This window comes from Betta splendens, chromosome 22, assembly GCF_900634795.4.
Source record: "Betta splendens chromosome 22, fBetSpl5.4, whole genome shotgun sequence".
Lineage (NCBI taxonomy): Eukaryota > Metazoa > Chordata > Actinopteri > Anabantiformes > Osphronemidae > Betta > Betta splendens.
Window position 1 is genome coordinate 1138024 of NC_040900.2, and position 17820 is coordinate 1155843.

The 17820-nt window shown below is 45.7% G+C and overlaps 1 protein-coding gene across 8 annotated transcripts in view; it reads right to left on the reverse strand.

The window, feature by feature from the left end:
* Positions 1 to 15878, reverse strand: part of LOC114848153 (nesprin-2-like) — a 46101-nt gene extending 30223 nt beyond the window's left edge. For 7 of the 8 annotated variants that reach the window (XM_029138419.3, XM_029138415.3, XM_029138418.3 and 4 more), the window contains exons 1-12: positions 6529 to 15878; positions 6090 to 6299; positions 5836 to 5991; positions 5508 to 5734; positions 3310 to 5374; positions 2881 to 3215; positions 2623 to 2767; positions 2245 to 2445; positions 1895 to 2154; positions 1603 to 1762; positions 322 to 477; positions 21 to 161 (exon numbers count right to left, since the gene is read on the reverse strand). In XM_029138419.3, coding sequence (XP_028994252.1) covers positions 21 to 161; positions 322 to 477; positions 1603 to 1762; positions 1895 to 2154; positions 2245 to 2445; positions 2623 to 2767; positions 2881 to 3215; positions 3310 to 5374; positions 5508 to 5734; positions 5836 to 5991; positions 6090 to 6299; positions 6529 to 14322 — 11850 coding nt within the window. In that variant the 5' untranslated portion in view covers positions 14323 to 15878. The remainder of the gene's footprint in view (positions 1 to 20; positions 162 to 321; positions 478 to 1602; positions 1763 to 1894; positions 2155 to 2244; positions 2446 to 2622; positions 2768 to 2880; positions 3216 to 3309; positions 5375 to 5507; positions 5735 to 5835; positions 5992 to 6089; positions 6300 to 6528) is intronic. The other variant, XM_029138417.3, reaches the window with a different exon arrangement.
* Between the last annotated feature and the right edge of the window lie 1942 nt (positions 15879 to 17820).

Consider the following 17820-nt stretch of genomic DNA (forward strand, 5'->3'; position numbering starts at 1 on the left):
TTCTGCTTGTCCCTACTCACCTTCTGGGTAAACTTGGCTTCAATCACCGTGGGGCTTCTTTGTTCCAGTCTTTTCTGAACTGACCTCAGGCCAGCCAGGATCTCAAACAGCTTCACCCCCAGCCTGTGGACAGGACCGCTCCGCTCCACCGCCTCTCCAACCTGACAGAGCAAAGGGGACGAAGCCGTACATGAGGACAACATGTGCATCTGCTGCAAACAATTAGCTGTTCTCCACTTCTTCCCATTATTTATTAAATTTTGCTCTGTTGAAAACTTCACTTAGAAGCCAGAGCACTTAACAGGTTCAAGTTATTTCTACCTTGACTTCCACCTGTTTCATTGACTGTGTGACTCCCTGCAGTTGGCCTTCGACCTCCACTGGCACCGGCGTGGCCGTGTCAGAGTACTTCACCTTCAGGCTGTCCATGATGCGCTGTAGTAAAGCCTTGTGGGTGTACAGCTGAACGTGGATCTCCTAAACCAGAGAGGCACAAGTCACTTCTGGATCAGTAAAAAGTCACAATAAATAACAGAAACCTGGAAGAAACAAACAGGGCTTGTTTCAGCTCTAAATCCTACAGTATCTGAAACGCAGATGCATTTAGCTAATTTGTGGTTCTCTTTGAACAGAGCTTCTGATCTACTTCCATTTCCTCAGGTCGACATTAACTGGAGTTGCCTGTTTCTATTTTCAACAATATTCAAAAATTACCAACTAAACAAATCTGCAGAAGTGAGAAACAACACGGAGGAAACTACCTTAGGGTGAAAGTGTCCGATGCGCTCGCTTCTGAGAACAGAGGCGTGTGATGCTATCGCTCAGAAACTGAACGTTGGGGAATGTGTGTGACGGAGAGATACAAAAGAAGGGAGAGCGAAGAGCGAGTATGTGGACAAAGCGTTCACATTAGGGAGACGTGTGTATAAAAGCAAAGAGCAGGAAAGAAAAATTCTGTCTACTCGGTCTTCACCCCCTTAATAAACTATGTGGGGTTAAACCCAGGTAAAGGGTTAAGATCACACTGAGGGTCGACCAATGAGTGTCCTCACAAGTACAGAGGTAACGGTTTTGTGTGTGCACATGAAAATGACTTGGCCACAAAGGCCAACTGTGAGATCCACTTACAGCTGTGAACAAAAGGTGTCTGGTATAAGAGGAGGGCTGGTGAGTGATGGGGGAGGGAGGTGGGGTGGAAGAGAGCTCCTTTATCAGAACAGACCCTCCAGAGGAGAGAGAGCGAGAGAGAGAGCGCGTGTGTGTGTGTGTGTGTGTGTGTGTGTGTGTGTGTGTGTGTGTGTGTGTGTGTGTGTGTGTGTGTGTGTGTGTGCGCATGAGTGTTCCAGTACCTGAGCAGGAGCCAACACTTCTCAATTCACAAAGAGCGATTCTCTGGTTGGTGGGTTCATAGTAAACACCAAACAGCGTCTGGGCCTGAGGCCAAGTCAACGCTGGGATTCAGACCTTTCATATTTACCAGACACACACTTAATGTCTCTGTGTCTACATCATAAACAGTAAGTGTACTGGGACCTGAGTCCTAATACTTATAGTGCTAAGCCTTCAACATTTCATCATGCGTGACGTGTGGACGTGTCTCACTGGAAGCTCGTGTGCACCGTCGCTCTGCTCCATCTCTGACAGACGACCACCTGTGGCTTCCAGCCAAACCCGAAGGCCGTGAAGTTCCTCCCACAGCTTTTCTCTCTGCTCCAGCTCCAGTCTGACTGCCTCCAAACCTTCTCTGCTCTTCTTTTTAATACTGACAAATACACAAACATGTCCCTTATATTGACTTATTCACCATAGCACTGAAAAGCTACACCAGGTCAAAACAAAGCATATTATCACAGTTAGAAATGAAATCAACAGTTAAAGTAAGGCCATGTCTTACCTGGCGTATCGAGCCTGCATCACCTGCAGCTTCTGGCAGAGAGGAGTGGGAGGAGCCGACTCCAAGTGGGCAGGGACGCCCAGTAATCTGGCAGCACGCAGCTCCAGGGCGGACAGCGATCGATGCTCGCAGTCCAGTCTGTCCTGGTACTGTTCCCAGGACTGCAACAGGTCATGAAGCGCCTCAGTGGAGAGCTTCACGGGCACATCATCAGGAAGCTCTGCCTCGACCTGCTCCAGCACAGCAGAGGCCTTCTCCACCTGAGAGGACGACATGCACACAAGCCTCCGTCAAGGTGAGCGAATTAGAGAAGGGAAACCTTCAGACTGTTGGTGTCTACGTCTGCTTACACTGTTGGTGACGTCACTCCACTCTGTGATCCTCTGCCTGCTGCGGCCTCTCAGCCTTTGCGTGCACAGCCACAGCCTCGATACTCGTTTCCAGACAGCAGTAACGACAGCCTCCCTGACTCCTCGACAGCTCGGCTCAGGGCACCACTCCTTCAGCTCCTTCAGACGCGTCAGCAGGTCGTCCACCGCCTGAGAGAGAAGCTGCACACGAAAGAAGCAAATCAGATCATTTTTCCTACAGACTTGGATGTACACCAACCGTCTGATGATATTAAATTAAAAACCGAAAGCGATCTGAGTTCTACTGAAGAAGTTCTTCTTTTAGGCATATGCTTTGCTCACAGAAGAGGAGAAATAAGAGCCTGTTCTGTTACGTACTTGGAGCTTTGCCTCCTGGTCAGTGAAGTCACCCAGACTGGTGAGCTTCTGGGAAATCAACTGTAGGAGGCAGTTCTCTGAGCTCTTCACACTCTGCATGATTTCTTCTTGGCACCTGATGTAATTTATGTGATGTTCTGCACATCTGAAAAATGACAAATTTATCAATGAAGCACAATCAAAAACATTTCTTCTTCTTCTTTGTATTTAGTTCTGTGATCAAATACTGAAGGACTCAACCCTCCTTGTGCTCAGTACCTGCTGAGCCCCTCCAGTCGCATGTGGCCCTTTGCCTGGAGAGTGGACATCTTCACCAGCAGCTGGCTCAGAATGGTCTCCTGGAGCTGCTCCACCTTCTGGGGGGACAGGTATGAATGCAGAGCAGCCTGGGTCTGGAGCTCCTCCACGTGGGTCTGGAACTGCTCCTGCAGTGCAGCTAAAGCCTGCTGGGTCTCCTCCAGCTGTTCAGAACAGGGTCCGGCAGAGCCCTGCAGTGGCAGCAGAGAAGCCTCCAGGTCCCTCAGGAACTGTACTGCTTTCTTAACTTTACAGGTGTAGCCTGTCAAAGAGTCCCTGGCCTGGACCATGTTCTCCTAAAATAACAGATACATAGACAAATAAAGGAAAAGACACAAAGAACACACATACACTATATAATTTAGAACAGAATGGAAACATGCAACAGACCATGTGTGTGTCACAGTGACTGATAACGGCCTTCTTCAAGCGCTGGAGATCTTGGGATTGACTTTCTGCTTTGTTTCCTTTCTTTTGCTCCAGAACTTCCAGGGCTCTGATTCTGGACTCTACCGTTTGTTTCAAACCCACGATTCTCTGGTATTCTTGGTCGAGAACCGTGTCATTTGGCTCCAGGACTGTGAGTTTCTGAAGCTCCTTCTGGGTCGTCCAGAGGAAAACACGAGTGGCTCTCCTCTCTGAATCAAGGTCGAGTTCCTTCAGTACGTCCCACTCAATAGTGCGGAGGTTGTTGTAGAGCGTCATCTGCCAGGTGACAAGGCTCTCCTCATTTTGTTTGAGCCGCTGTCGTTCTGCGGTCAGCTGGGACGGATACAGGTCCGTGGAGATCAGCTGAAGCTTGGAGCGAGCCTCCTCACACAAATGCTTAATCAGAGGATACTGGATGAGCAGGCTTTGGCAGAGTTTGTACCTCCCCTCCAGAGTCATACTGTCTTCTTTGGTGTGAAGGACCTGCTGCTGAAATGTCTCCTTGAGGTCCTCCACCGCCTGCCTGATGCTCAGGTACTGTTCATGGTCACAGGCCTTCCTCTCCAAGGAAGCCATTTTGCTGTGGATTTCAGACATGATTGAGTGCAGTCCTCTGGTCTTCTCCTGTGGAATCCACGGTTGCAAAAGTTCAACTTGGGACTTGTGTTCCAAAATCAAGCCCTTGAAAGCATCCAAATCTTTCAAGGACTCTGTTGTGATGGGGAACCGGTGTTTGCTGACGTCCACCAACATCTGCCGCAGGCTTTTTTCGGTGGCGACAAGGTTCTTCTTGCTAGAATCTACAATCTGAATGAGTTCGTCAAGCTCTGTTTTGTTGTCCTTCTCATAGCTGCTGATGGCTTGAATGTCCTCCTGGATGTCGCTAAGCTTTTCGAAAAGCTGACAGTTCTCTGTGCAGCTGAGTTCAGAGGAGATGTCTTTACTCTTTGTTAAAAGCGCCTCCCAGACTGCGGCATGCTTCTCAGCCTCAGCCAGGGTTTCTTGGATCTGACGAAGTCTGCGATCAAGTTCTGTGGGGCTCCTGAGCTCAACATCTGCACTCCCAGAGGCCTCTCTGTGCAGATGTGTAATAATCCAGGAGTCAAGGTCAGCAATCTGCTCTGAAAGCTTTTCCCTGGTCTGCAGGCCAGACTCTATGTCCCTCATAGCATTAGTCAGCTTCTCAGTAGTGGACTTGGAGAGTTTATTAAGGGCTTCGAGAGAGGAATGAACCATTGGCACCTCCTCAGTCTGGTCCAGCTGTGGCAGCAGCTCTGTCACCTCCTCCACCAGAGCTTGTAGTTGACATTGTTTGCTAATCACATCAGATTGCAGCTTCTTCAGATCTCTGAGCTGCTGGTGGACCTCTTCAGGAAGTAAAGACACCCTCCTCCTCCTGCCCTCAATGTCAGTCTCTGTCTGCTTCGCCCAGGCAAGGCCATCTCTCATCACCGCAATCATTTTCTCCATGATGGGACTGCTGCTGGTCTGGCTTTGGGAGGTCACCAGATCCTCTGCGTGGCTGATTTTGTCTTTAACTATTTGAAGCCGTTGTTGTATCTCTCTGGTTTCCTTCTCCCACCTGGAGCTGAGTAGGGGTGAGGAAAGCTGCTGCAAATGGAGGTATTTCTGCTGGGAGGCTTTGAGATCAGCATTTGCCTCCATCAGATGCTGCGTTTTTTTGCAGTTCCACTGTGAAACTGATGGGGTCGTGGCTTCAAGGGTTTTGACAACTGTTTCTACATTTTCTTCTAGACCTGTTATCTCTGACAGAAGGCTCTTGGTTTCGTGAGCGTGGACATTGATGTGATGAAGCCTCCTCTCCACAGCTCTCTCCAGGCCTCTCCATTGCTCTTGGAGGTTCTTCAGGTCAGTCCGTGCAGTTGCTCGCTCAGGGCGGCTGAGAGCGGGGCACAGTTTGGTGTAGATCGCCAGCAGCTCTCTGAGGACTGCTCTTCTCTCCTCCATGCTCGTCTGTATGGAACAGATTTGCTCTGCCTCCTTCACCCTGCTCTGCTCTGGACACCTTGAAGACAAAAAATAAAAAATGCATCAAACAGATCAGACCTGTAACCTTTGACCTGTATTTATTTCATTACAGTGTGTGATAAGCTCATTAAGCTGTACTCTTTCCTTTCATAGAGCACATGACAACCTACCTTTTCAAAGCATCCACTTCTGCTGTCTGCCTGTCTACTGTGGTCCTGGCTGTTTGGGTCTGTGTGCAGTAATCAGTCAGCAGCTGCAGTTGGGCCTCTTTGCTCTGAATCACAGCCGCTACATGTTGAGCAGCGTCTTTCCACTGGGTTTCCACATGCTCCACAGCATCAGCTCGGCTCAGTTGGGAGAATAATGAGAGCTGGGCCTGGACAGATTCTCCACACTGCTGTACTCAGACGATTAAACACATTATTATTACCTTCATTTAGGTCATTTAAGTTGCATCAGAAGGTTCAACTATTGGTGTTTTATTCTGTACAGACTAACCTGAGCTTCTTCTATCTGCTGGGCCAGGGCTGATGGGTTGAGCTCAGCTGGGCGGCTTTTGTAAGTCAGGACTTTAGATATGAGCCTTCTTAGACAACCATTTAGATCACTGGCTGAAGATATTAGAGCCTCTGGAGCCTCCCCCTGATATTTAGCCTTGAGAGCAGAGATGCAGAAGAGTCAGAACGGTATAGGCTCATTACATATAATCACTGGCTATTATTGAAATGCAGTAGTAGTAGCAGAAACGTTACTTCAGTGAGCTGAGCAGAGTGTCCTGCTCCTGCTAGTTCCTGTATCTCTGTGAAAAAGGCGGCGCCTTTTGATGGCTCCAATAATTCCTCAGTCATCACATCTGCTTCTTCATCAGTGGGTGAACCAGCCTCCCACGCTGCTTCACCCAGGGTAAAATCAGCAGACACTGTCAGTGATTCTGGTGACTTCAGCTGAGCATCATATCCCACCTGTTTTGTCAACACAGAACACCAGTGTTAATGTACATATACGGTCAGATGCACCTGTTTAATGTTTTTAAGTCAAGCCAATAAAATAAGTCTATTATTAGTGACAGAAACACCTAAAATATAATAAACGTTCAGACAAAATTGTAACATCCCAGTTGCTCAATACAAACTACACCTAATCTGAGATCCCAGTCAAACGCACGACTTTACTTCAGACTTCTCGTCTTACCTGCGGCAAAGTAAAGGCTTCACGCGTCACTGCCTCAGTAGTCACAGCTGTAGTAACGGCGAGCGGATGTTTCGGCAGCTCTACTGTAACGGCCGTCTCCCATCCTTGCCCCTGACTCTCTCTCTCCTCTTCAGTCTTCTTTTTCGTGATTTGGGTTTTTGGGGCCATACGGAGTCCAAACATGGATTCACTACTTCCCTCCTTCATTTCTTCAGTGATGATCTTAACTCTGTGCTCGTCAGGCTGAATGTCTGTGTTAGTCACATCTTTGCTTTCTCTCACAGTCTCAAACTTCATCCCTGACTCTACCTGTTTTTTCTTCTCCGTTGTTGTTGCTTCCTGACTCATGGGTAGATTGTCCATTTCCGGTGCCGGAACCTGAGGATGTTTTGCTTGGACAGAGGGAGCCTTGATAGACGTCTGTCCGTCCTGCATGCTTTTAAAGAGTTCCAGCTGAGGATGGGTTCTGCTTGGTTGAACCCGCTCATGTTCAGAGAAGCTGATTTGCTTAAATTCTGTCCTTCCTTCACACGTCACAGGTTTAAAGGCGTCGCTCTGAGACACATCGTCTGTCTTAAATGCAGCCTCCTCGCTATGAACATCAACCACGGTCTCTTTTTCTGCCACCAGTTTGCCCTCTATGCTCGTTTGAGTCACAGCTCTCCTCGGTTCCTTGGCAATAATGAAAGTGAGGTTTTCATCCTCCACTTGACCTGTTGCTATGTCCAGTTGTAAAGCACAAACATCCTCCTCCTTGTGGATCCTCTCGATCCTGATGGACCTTTCAATGACAGTGGATGGATCACCCATGTCTTGTGTCAACACCTCTGCATGCTGCTCTAGTTGAGCACATTCCTCAATCTTTACCTCTACTGTGCTCTGTACTGTACTACTGTACTCAACAGCAGTTTTACCTGGTTTAGCATCAGGAGATGTCTGACGTTTCTTCATCACAACCTCCTCACATTGGACACTTGTTTGACGAATTAATGGTGTCTCTGTTACCAAATAGGATGTGATCTTGTGCTCTTTAATAATTTTCTGGCTATCAGGCTGTAAAAGGTGTACTTTGGCCCCTTTGTAGCTTTTCTCCTCCCTAGCAGACTCATCCAGACTGTGAGGAGCTTTGACCAAGTCTAGTAAGGGCATTGTAGACCGGTCTTCTTCATCCTCGAGCTCTTTTGGTGGTTCCGGTGTTGCTTCTAGAGAATCAGACTTAATTGCTGCTCTGGTTGGTTTTGCAGCATCTTTCTCAGAAACCTCTGTGAATGCTTTCTCTGTTGCAGTCGGCTGCACTGCTACAGAGGCCACAGAGCTGGGCTCAGTGGAGTCACTCTGAACGAGCTTCTCCCGTTCACTGCTGCCTTGCTTGACTTTTGTCTCAACTGCAGCCTTTTCGTTGTAAACATCAGTTCTAGTCTCATATATGTTTTCTGGACCCTCTACACTTGTTTCAGCAGTTTCTATCATTGGTTTCTTGGCTGTGGTGACAGAGATGTATTGATCCTCCTCTTGCACTGTCTGTTCATCCAGTTGTACAACCTCATCAGCGTCCTTGAAGCTTTGCTGCTGACTGATAGACTTTACATCAGTTTTGGCTAAGCCACTAAGTTCTTGTGTTGACAATTGATGCTGCTCATGCTGAAGTTGTACTAGATGTTCTTCAGACTCCTGCTTTACTTTGGTTATCTCAACTGAAGCTATTTTCTTTTCCAAATGTTCTTCACCTGCTTGATACACATGAATCATTGACACCCTTGTTATTGCAGATGTGGTTTCATGTTCCTTAATTATGGCAGCTGGTTGTGAGATGCACTCATCAGAAACTATTTTGATCTTCTGAGTCATTTTGTCCAGACTCTGGGAAGGATCATGTAAGTCTTTGGTAGAATCCTTAATATGATCCTGTTGCACTTTGCTTTTCTCAACCACTTTGGGTTTTTCCTCTGTGGGTTGGGGGAAATTGGGTTTAATCACCGTCATACTTGGTTTGATAGTGTCCTCCTTGGATAATTTGATTTCTGCAGAAGCCGTCACTGCTTCATTAGCCATAAGTTGAGTGGAGCCACTATATGACACACACGCTTTCCTTTCCACTCTTGTATTGACGACAGCCTCCTTGGAATGAATGCCAGCAGTCCTATCTACGTTTTGTGCCTCTCTTTTAGTCTGGGTTTCAGTGGTTGGTACATCCAATTGTAAAACTGAGACTTCACGCTCCACAGGAATTTTCTCCATTGTAAGATATTTTTTTTCTTGGGCTTCATGGGCTGAATGCTCCTCATGGACTGGTTGCTCTTTAACCTCTAAAGGCTTTTCCAGCAGCTTTGTATCTTCACTTGGGTTTATGAAGTCTTGCTCATATAAGCTTATTTCAATGAACTCTGTCTCAGACGGCTCCAGTATTGGAGCCACAGCAACTGTGGACTGAGCAGAATTCCTCAGGAATTCCTCTTTACATTCAGCACTGCTTTCTTGTCCCTTTAGTTTAGTCACCTCGCCTACAGATGTCTTTGCCATGACCTCAGCAGTGATCTCAATTTTACTTTCGGGTTGTCCTTGGTTATGGATAATTTTTACATCTATCTTTGGCTCAACATTTGCAGCAGACATGTCTTTATGCACCTCTGGACTGGTCTGTAAATCCAATTGTAAAACGTGCACTTCAGGCCCCAGTTGGATTTTTTCTATCGTTACAGACCTTTCATCCAACTTGCTGTCAAGTTGTTCTTTAGCACCTTGTTCTAGGACCACTATGCTTCTCTCAGCTTGTCTCGAATAGACAGATTCCTGTTCAGAAAAGTGTACTTCTATAAACTCTGTTCCTGCCACCTGTGACTGACCAGCAGGAGGTCTGCCTTGTGAAGTGTCACTTTGAAATGCTTCTTTGGTCATCTCGCTCACGTCTAAAACTAGATGGGAGGGATCTACTAGGATCTCAGAGGACTCTTTGGTGAAGGACACACTGTCATCCCCTGTGTCATCTTTGGTTATATCTTGAGTGGGTCCCCTGAACTTCAGCTGACTAGAGGATTCACTTATTTCTTCAGAGGTATGTTGAGTAGAGGGACCTACAGGTGGAAGAACTGGCTTTGTTTCAGGTGTGTACTTTGCTCCTTCTGGAAGACTTAGGACCAGATACCGCTTCTGAACCTCAGGGCTGTGTTTCCATAACTTGTCAATGTACTCTGTCAGATGTGGTGTGTCTGTACGCACAGAGAAGACACACTTTGCTGTAGTCTGAATTTGTTCATCGACCATTGGCCCAGTGATCAAACCCGATGAAGATTGTTTAAATTCAGATTGTTCTACAACATCATCATCATCGGTTACTGGACTGTCAGGCTTCTCTGTGCTCTGTTCTCCCCCAAAATGAGAAACCTCTGAGCTTGTTGACAGTGTTGTGGTTGGTGACTGCTCCACCTCTTCCACAATTGTACCGACAGCTGTTCTGATGACTGGCTGAACGATTGAAGTAGCTTCTTTCTCAGTTTGGTTTGAAATGTCATGAGTAGTTGTACCACTGATAGATAGTGTCTTTTGAGGAGCAGATATATCAAAGCTTTTGGACTTCCTGATGATTAGGGTTTGTTTCGTTTCAGGTTCCTCTAAAGACTTCTGTCTGACAGGTTCTTGTATGATCTCAGCTACAACCTTTGAGGTAAGTTCTGGAGAAGGCTTCAGACCCTTTGTCTTTCTTTTGGGTGGTGAAACCTTACCCATTTCCACACCAGTAGTTTCATTTGGTTCTGTGATTATATGGGCAGTTGGACATGGTTGTTGACCTTCAGGACCCTCCTCTGATGTCCTCCTTGTTGCTATAACTTTGGTTTCCCCAAAAACAGCTTCACTTATTTGGCTGTCTGGTTTTTCTGTGGCCTCTGTCTCCTTATAATGACAAATGTCTGAACTTTCTGAAACTCCTGAGGTTGGAGAGAGACTTTCTTCTACCACTATGACAGACTTGGTTGTTTCTGTGACAGTCTGTACAATTGATGTGGTCTTTTCTCTATCAATGTCCTTCTCCACTTCCACAGATGCCACATCAGATGTTCCAACAGGAGGAGACAGTGGCTCTTGAGAAGGAGAAACATCAAAACCTTTTGACTTCCTGCTGATTAAAGTTTGATTCATTTGGGTTTCCTCTAAAGACTTCTGTCTGACATGTTCTTGTGTGATCTCGGTTACAACCTCGGTGCCAAGTTCTGGGGATGGCTTCAGACCCTTTGTCTTTCTTTTGGGTGGTGAAACCTTACCTAATTCAACATCAGTAGTCTTAGTTGGTCCTTTAATTATATCTGGACTTGAAGCTGGTTGCTGACTGCCAGGACCGTCCTTTGACGTCCTTCTGGATGGTTCCACAGAAGCAGCATCAGTTACTGAACTGTCAGGCTTCTCTGTGCTCTGTTCTTCCCCGAGATGAGAAACCTTTGAGCTTGTTGACACTGTTGTGGTTGGTGACTGCTCCACCTCTTCCACAATTGTACCAACAGCTGTTCTGATGACTGTCTGAACCACTGAAGTAGCGTCTTTCTCAGTTTGGTTTGAATCGTCATGAGTAGTTGTACCACTGATAGATAGTGTCTTTTGTGGAGCAGAAATATCAAAGCTTTTGGACTTCCTGATGATTAGGGTTTGTTTCGTTTCAGGTTCCTCTAAAGACTTCTGTCTGACAGGTTCTCGTGAGATCTCTGTGATCAGACCCTTTGTCTTTCTTTTGGGTGGTGAAACCGTACCCATTTCCACAGCGGTAGTTTCATTTGGTTCTGTGATTGTATGGGCAGTTGGACATGGTTGCTGATCTTCAGGACCCTCCTCTGATGTCCTCCTTGTTGCTATAACTTTGGTTTTGCCAACATCAGCTTCACTTATTTGTCTGTCGTGTTTTTCTGTGGCCTCTATTTTCTTAGAGAGACAAATGTCTGAACTTTCTGAAACTCCTGAGGTTGGTGAGAGACTTTCTTCTACCACGATGACAGACTTGGTTGTTTCTGTGACAGTCTGTACAATTGATGTGGTCTTTTCTCTACCAATGTCCTTCTCCACTTCCACAGATGCCACATCAGTTGTTCCAACTGGGGGAGACAGTGGCTCTTGAGAAGAAGAAACATCAAAACCTTTTGACTTCCTGCTGATTATAGTTTGTTTCATTTGGGTTTCCTCTAAACACTTCTGTCTGACAGTTTCTTGTGTGATCTCGGTTACAACCTTGGTGCCAAGTTCTGGAGATGGCTTCAGACCCTTTGTCTTTCTTTTGGGTGGTGAAACCTTACCTAATTCCACATAAGTAGTCTTAGTTGATCCTTTAATTATATCTGGACTTGAAGCTGGTTGTTGACTGTAAGGAATGTCCTTTGACGTCCTTCTGGATGATTCCACAACAGCATCATCAGTTACTGGACTATTAGGCTTCTCTGTGCTCTGTTCTTCCCCAAGATGAGGGACCTCTGAGCTTGTTGACACCGTTGTGGTTGGTGACTGCTCCACCTCTTCCACAATTGTACCAACAGCTGTTCTGATGACTGCCTGAACCACTGAAGTAGCGTCTTTCTCAGTTTGGTTTGAATCGTCTTGAGTAGTTGTACCACTGATAGATAGTGTCTTTTGAGGAGCAAATATATCAAAGCTTTTGGACTTCCTGATGATTTGGGTTTGTTTTGTTTCAGGTTCCTCTAAAGACTTCTGTCTGACAGGATCTCGTGTGATGTCGGTTATAACCGTGGTGCCAAGTTCTGGTGAAGTCTTCAGACCCTTTGTTTTTCTTTTGGGTGGTGAAACCTTACCCATTTCCACAACAGTAGTCTCTGTTGGTTCTGTGATTATATGGGCAGTTGGACATGGTTGCTGACCTCCAGGCCCCTCCTCTGATGTCCTCCTTGTTGCTATAACTTTGGCTTTGCCAAGAACAGCTTTACTTATTTGTCTGTCGGGTTTTTCTAAGGCCTCTGTTTTCTCATGAGGAGAAATGTCTGGGCTTTTTAAAACTCTTGAGGTTGGTAAGAGTCTTTCTTCTACCACGATAGGTTTGGTGGTCTCTATCACCTTCTGTTCAACTGAAGTGGACTTTCCTCTATCGATGTCTTTCCTCACCTCAATAGATGACACATCCATTGTCCCAACAGGGGGAGATAGTGGCTCTTGAGGAGACGACACATCAAAACCTTTAGACACCCAGCCAATTAGGGTTTGTTTAATTTCTTTCAAAACACTTTTAGGTTCCTCTAAAGACTTCTGTCTGACAGGTTCTTGTGTGATCTCAGCTGCAACCTTGGTGGTAAGTTCTGGAGAAGGCTTCAGACCCTTTGTCATTCTTTTGGGAACTAAAACCTTACCCATTTCCACAACAGTAGTCTCTGTTGGTTCTGTGATTATATAGGGAGTTGGACAAGGTTGCTGATCTTCAGGACCCTCCTCTGATGTCCTCCTTGTTGCTATAACTTTGGTTTTGCCAACAACAGCTTCACTTATTTGGCTGTCGGGTTTATCTGTGGCCTCTGTTTTCTTAGAGAGACAAATGTCTGAACTTTCTGAAACTCCTGAGCTTGGAGAGAGACTTTCTTCTACCACTATGACAGACTTGGTTGTTTCTGTGACAGTCTGTACAATTGATGTGGTCTTTTCTCTACCAATGTCCTTCTCCACTTCCACAGATGCCACATCAATTGTTCCAACAGGGGGGTACAGTGGCTCTTGAGAAGAAGAAACATCAAAACCTTTTGACTTCCTGCTGATTAAGGTTTGTTTCATTTGGGTTTCCTCTAAACACTTCTGTCTGACAGGTTCTCGGGTGATCTCAGTTACAACCTTGGTGCCAATTTCTGGAGAAGTCTTCAGACCCTTTCGCATTCTTTTGGGTGGTAAAACCATTCCTAATTCCAAATCAGTAGTCTTAGTTGGTCCTTTAATTATATCTGGACTTGAAGCTGGTTGTTGACTGTAAGGAATGTCCTTTGACGTCCTTCTGGATGGTTCCACAACAGCATCATCAGTTACTGGACTATCAGGCTTCTCTGTGCTCTGTTCTTCCCCAAGATGAGGGACCTCTGAGCTTGTTGACACTGTTGTGGTTGGTGACTGCTCCACCTCTTCCACAATTGTACCAACAGCTGTTCTGATGACTGCCTGAACGACTGAAGTAGCGTCTTTCTCAGTTTGGTTTGAATCGTCTTGAGTAGTTGTACCACTGATAGATAGTGTCTTTTGAGGAGCAAATATATCAAAGCTGTTGGACTTCCTGATGATTTGGGTTTGTTTTGTTTTAGGTTCCTCTAAAGACTTCTGTCTGACAGGTTCTTGTGTGATCTCAGCTGCAACCTGGGTGGCAAGTTCTGGAGAAGGCTTCAGACCCTTTGTCTTTCTTTTGGGTGGTGAAACCATACCCATTTCCACAGCAGTAGTTTCATTTGGTTCTGTGATTATATGGGCAGCTGGACATGGTTGCTGACATTCAGGACCCTCCTCTGATGTCCTCCTTGTTGCTATAACTTTGGTTTTGCCAACAACAGCTTCACTTATTTGGCTGTCTGGTTTCTCTGTGGCCTCTGTTTTCTTAGAGAGACAAATGTCTGAACTTTCTGAAACTCCTGAGCTTGGAGAGAGACTTTCTTCTACCACTATGACAGACTTGGTTGTTTCTGTGACAGTCTGTACAATTGATGTGGTCTTTTCTCTACCAATGTCCTTCTCCACTTCCACAGATGCCACATCAGTTGTTCCAACTGGGGGAGACAGTGGCTCTTGAGAAGAAGAAACATCCAAACCTTTTGACTTCCTGCTGATTAAGGTTTGTTTCATTTGGGTTTCCTCTAAACACTTCTGTCTGACAGGTTCTCGGGTGATCTCAGTTACAACCTTGGTGCAAAGTTCTGGAGAAGTCTTCAGACCCTTTGTCTTTCTTTTGGGTGGTGAAACCTTACCTAATTCCACATCAGTAGTCTTAGTCGGTCCTTTAATTATATCTGGACTTGAAGCTGGTTGTTGACTGTAAGGAATGTCCTTTGACGTCCTTCTGGATGGTTCCACAACAGCATCATCAGTTACTGGACTATCAGGCTTCTCTGTGCTCTGTTCTTCCCCAAGATGAGGGACCTCTGAGCTTGTTGACACTGTTGTGGTTGGTGACTGCTCCACCTCTTCCACAATTGTACCAACAGCTGTTCTGATGACTGCCTGAACCACTGAAGTAGCGTCTTTCTCAGTTTGGTTTGAATCGTCTTGAGTAGTTGTACCATTGATAGATATTGTCTTTTGAGGAGCAGATATATCAAAGCTTTTGGACTTCCTGATGATTTGGGTTTGTTTTGTTTCAGGTTCCTCTAAAGACTTCTGTCTGACAGGTTCTTGTGTGATCTCAGCTGCAACCTTGGTGGTAAGTTCTGGAGAAGTCTTCAGACCCTTTGTCTTTCTTTTGGGTGGTGAAACCTTACCTAATTCCACATCAGTAGTCTTAGTCGGTCCTTTAATTATATCTGGACTTGAAGCTGGTTGTTGACTGTAAGGAATGTCCTTTGACGTCCTTCTGGATGATTCCACAACAGCATCATCAGTTACTGGACTATCAGGCTTCTCTGTGCTCTGTTCTTCCCCAAGATGAGGGACCTCTGAGCTTGTTGACACTGTTGTGGTTGGTGACTGCTCCACCTCTTCCACAATTGTACCAACAGCTGTTCTGATGACTGCCTGAACCACTGAAGTAGCGTCTTTCTCAGTTTGGTTTGAATCGTCTTGAGTAGTTGTACCACTGATAGATATTGTCTTTTGAGGAGCAAATATATCAAAGCTTTTGGACTTCCTGATGATTAGGGTTTGTTTTGTTTCAGGTTCCTCTAAAGACTTCTGTCTGACAGGTTCTTGTGTGATCTCAGCTGCAACCTTGGTGGTAAGTTCTGGAGAAGGCTTCAGACCCTTTGTCTTTCTTTTGGGTGGTGAAACCTTACCTACTTCCACATCAGTAGTCTTCGTTGGTCCTTTAATTATATCTGGACTTGAAGCTGGTTGTTGACTGTCAGGAATGTCCTTTGACGTCCTTCTGGATGATTCCACAACAGCATCATCAGTTACTGGACTATCAGGCTTCTCTGTGCTCTGTTCTTCCCCAAGATGAGGGACCTCTGAGCTTGTTGACACTGTTGTGGTTGCTGACTGCTCCAGCTCTTCCACAATTGTACCAACAGCTGCTCTGATGACTGCCTGAACGACTGAAGTAGCGTCTTTCTCAGTTTGGTTTGAATCGTCTTGAGTAGTTGTACCACTGATAGGTATTGTCTTTTGAGGAGCAAATATATCAAAGCTTTTGGACTTCCTGATGATTTGGGTTTGTTTTGTTTCAGGTTCCTCTAAAGACTTCTGTCTGACAGGTTCTTGTGTGATCTCAGCTGCAACCTGGGTGGCAAGTTTCTGGAGAAGGCTTCAGACCCTTTGTCTTTCTTTTGGGTGGTGAAGACATACCCATTTCCACAGCAGTAGTTTCATTTGGTTCTGTGATTATATGGGCAGTTGGACATGGTTGCTGACATTCAGGACCCCTCCTCTGATGTCCTCCTTGTTGCTATAACTTTGGTTTTGCCAACAACAGCTTCACTTATTTGGCTGTCTGGTTTCTCTGTGGCCTCTGTTTTCTTAGAGAGACAAATGTCTGAACTTTCTGAAACTCCTGAGCTTGGAGAGAGACTTTCTTCTACCACTATGACAGACTTGGTTGTTTCTGTGACAGTCTGTACAATTGATGTGGTCTTTTCTCTACCAATGTCCTTCTCCACTTCCACAGATGCCACATCAGTTGTTCCAACTGGGGGAGACAGTGGCTCTTGAGAAGAAGAAACATCCAAACCTTTTGACTTCCTGCTGATTAAGGTTTGTTTCATTTGGGTTTCCTCTAAACACTTCTGTCTGACAGGTTCTCGGGTGATCTCAGTTACAACCTTGGTGCAAAGTTCTGGAGAAGTCTTCAGACCCTTTGTCTTTCTTTTGGGTGGTGAAACCTTACCTAATTCCACATCAGTAGTCTTAGTCGGTCCTTTAATTATATCTGGACTTGAAGCTGGTTGTTGACTGTAAGGAATGTCCTTTGACGTCCTTCTGGATGGTTCCACAACAGCATCATCAGTTACTGGACTATCAGGCTTCTCTGTGCTCTGTTCTTCCCCAAGATGAGGGACCTCTGAGCTTGTTGACACTGTTGTGGTTGGTGACTGCTCCACCTCTTCCACAATTGTACCAACAGCTGTTCTGATGACTGCCTGAACCACTGAAGTAGCGTCTTTCTCAGTTTGGTTTGAATCGTCTTGAGTAGTTGTACCATTGATAGATATTGTCTTTTGAGGAGCAGATATATCAAAGCTTTTGGACTTCCTGATGATTTGGGTTTGTTTTGTTTCAGGTTCCTCTAAAGACTTCTGTCTGACAGGTTCTTGTGTGATCTCAGCTGCAACCTTGGTGGTAAGTTCTGGAGAAGTCTTCAGACCCTTTGTCTTTCTTTTGGGTGGTGAAACCTTACCTAATTCCACATCAGTAGTCTTAGTCGGTCCTTTAATTATATCTGGACTTGAAGCTGGTTGTTGACTGTAAGGAATGTCCTTTGACGTCCTTCTGGATGGTTCCACAACAGCATCATCAGTTACTGGACTATCAGGCTTCTCTGTGCTCTGTTCTTCCCCAAGATGAGGGACCTCTGAGCTTGTTGACACTGTTGTGGTTGGTGACTGCTCCACCTCTTCCACAATTGTACCAACAGCTGTTCTGATGACTGCCTGAACCACTGAAGTAGCGTCTTTCTCAGTTTGGTTTGAATCGTCTTGAGTAGTTGTACCATTGATAGATATTGTCTTTTGAGGAGCAGATATATCAAAGCTTTTGGACTTCCTGATGATTTGGGTTTGTTTTGTTTCAGGTTCCTCTAAAGACTTCTGTCTGACAGGTTCTTGTGTGATCTCAGCTGCAACCTTGGTGGTAAGTTCTGGAGAAGTCTTCAGACCCTTTGTCTTTCTTTTGGGTGGTGAAACCTTACCTAATTCCACATCAGTAGTCTTAGTCGGTCCTTTAATTATATCTGGACTTGAAGCTGGTTGTTGACTGTAAGGAATGTCCTTTGACGTCCTTCTGGATGGTTCCACAACAGCATCATCAGTTACTGGACTATCAGGCTTCTCTGTGCTCTGTTCTTCCCCAAGATGAGGGACCTCTGAGCTTGTTGACACTGTTGTGGTTGGTGACTGCTCCACCTCTTCCACAATTGTACCAACAGCTGTTCTGATGACTGCCTGAACCACTGAAGTAGCGTCTTTCTCAGTTTGG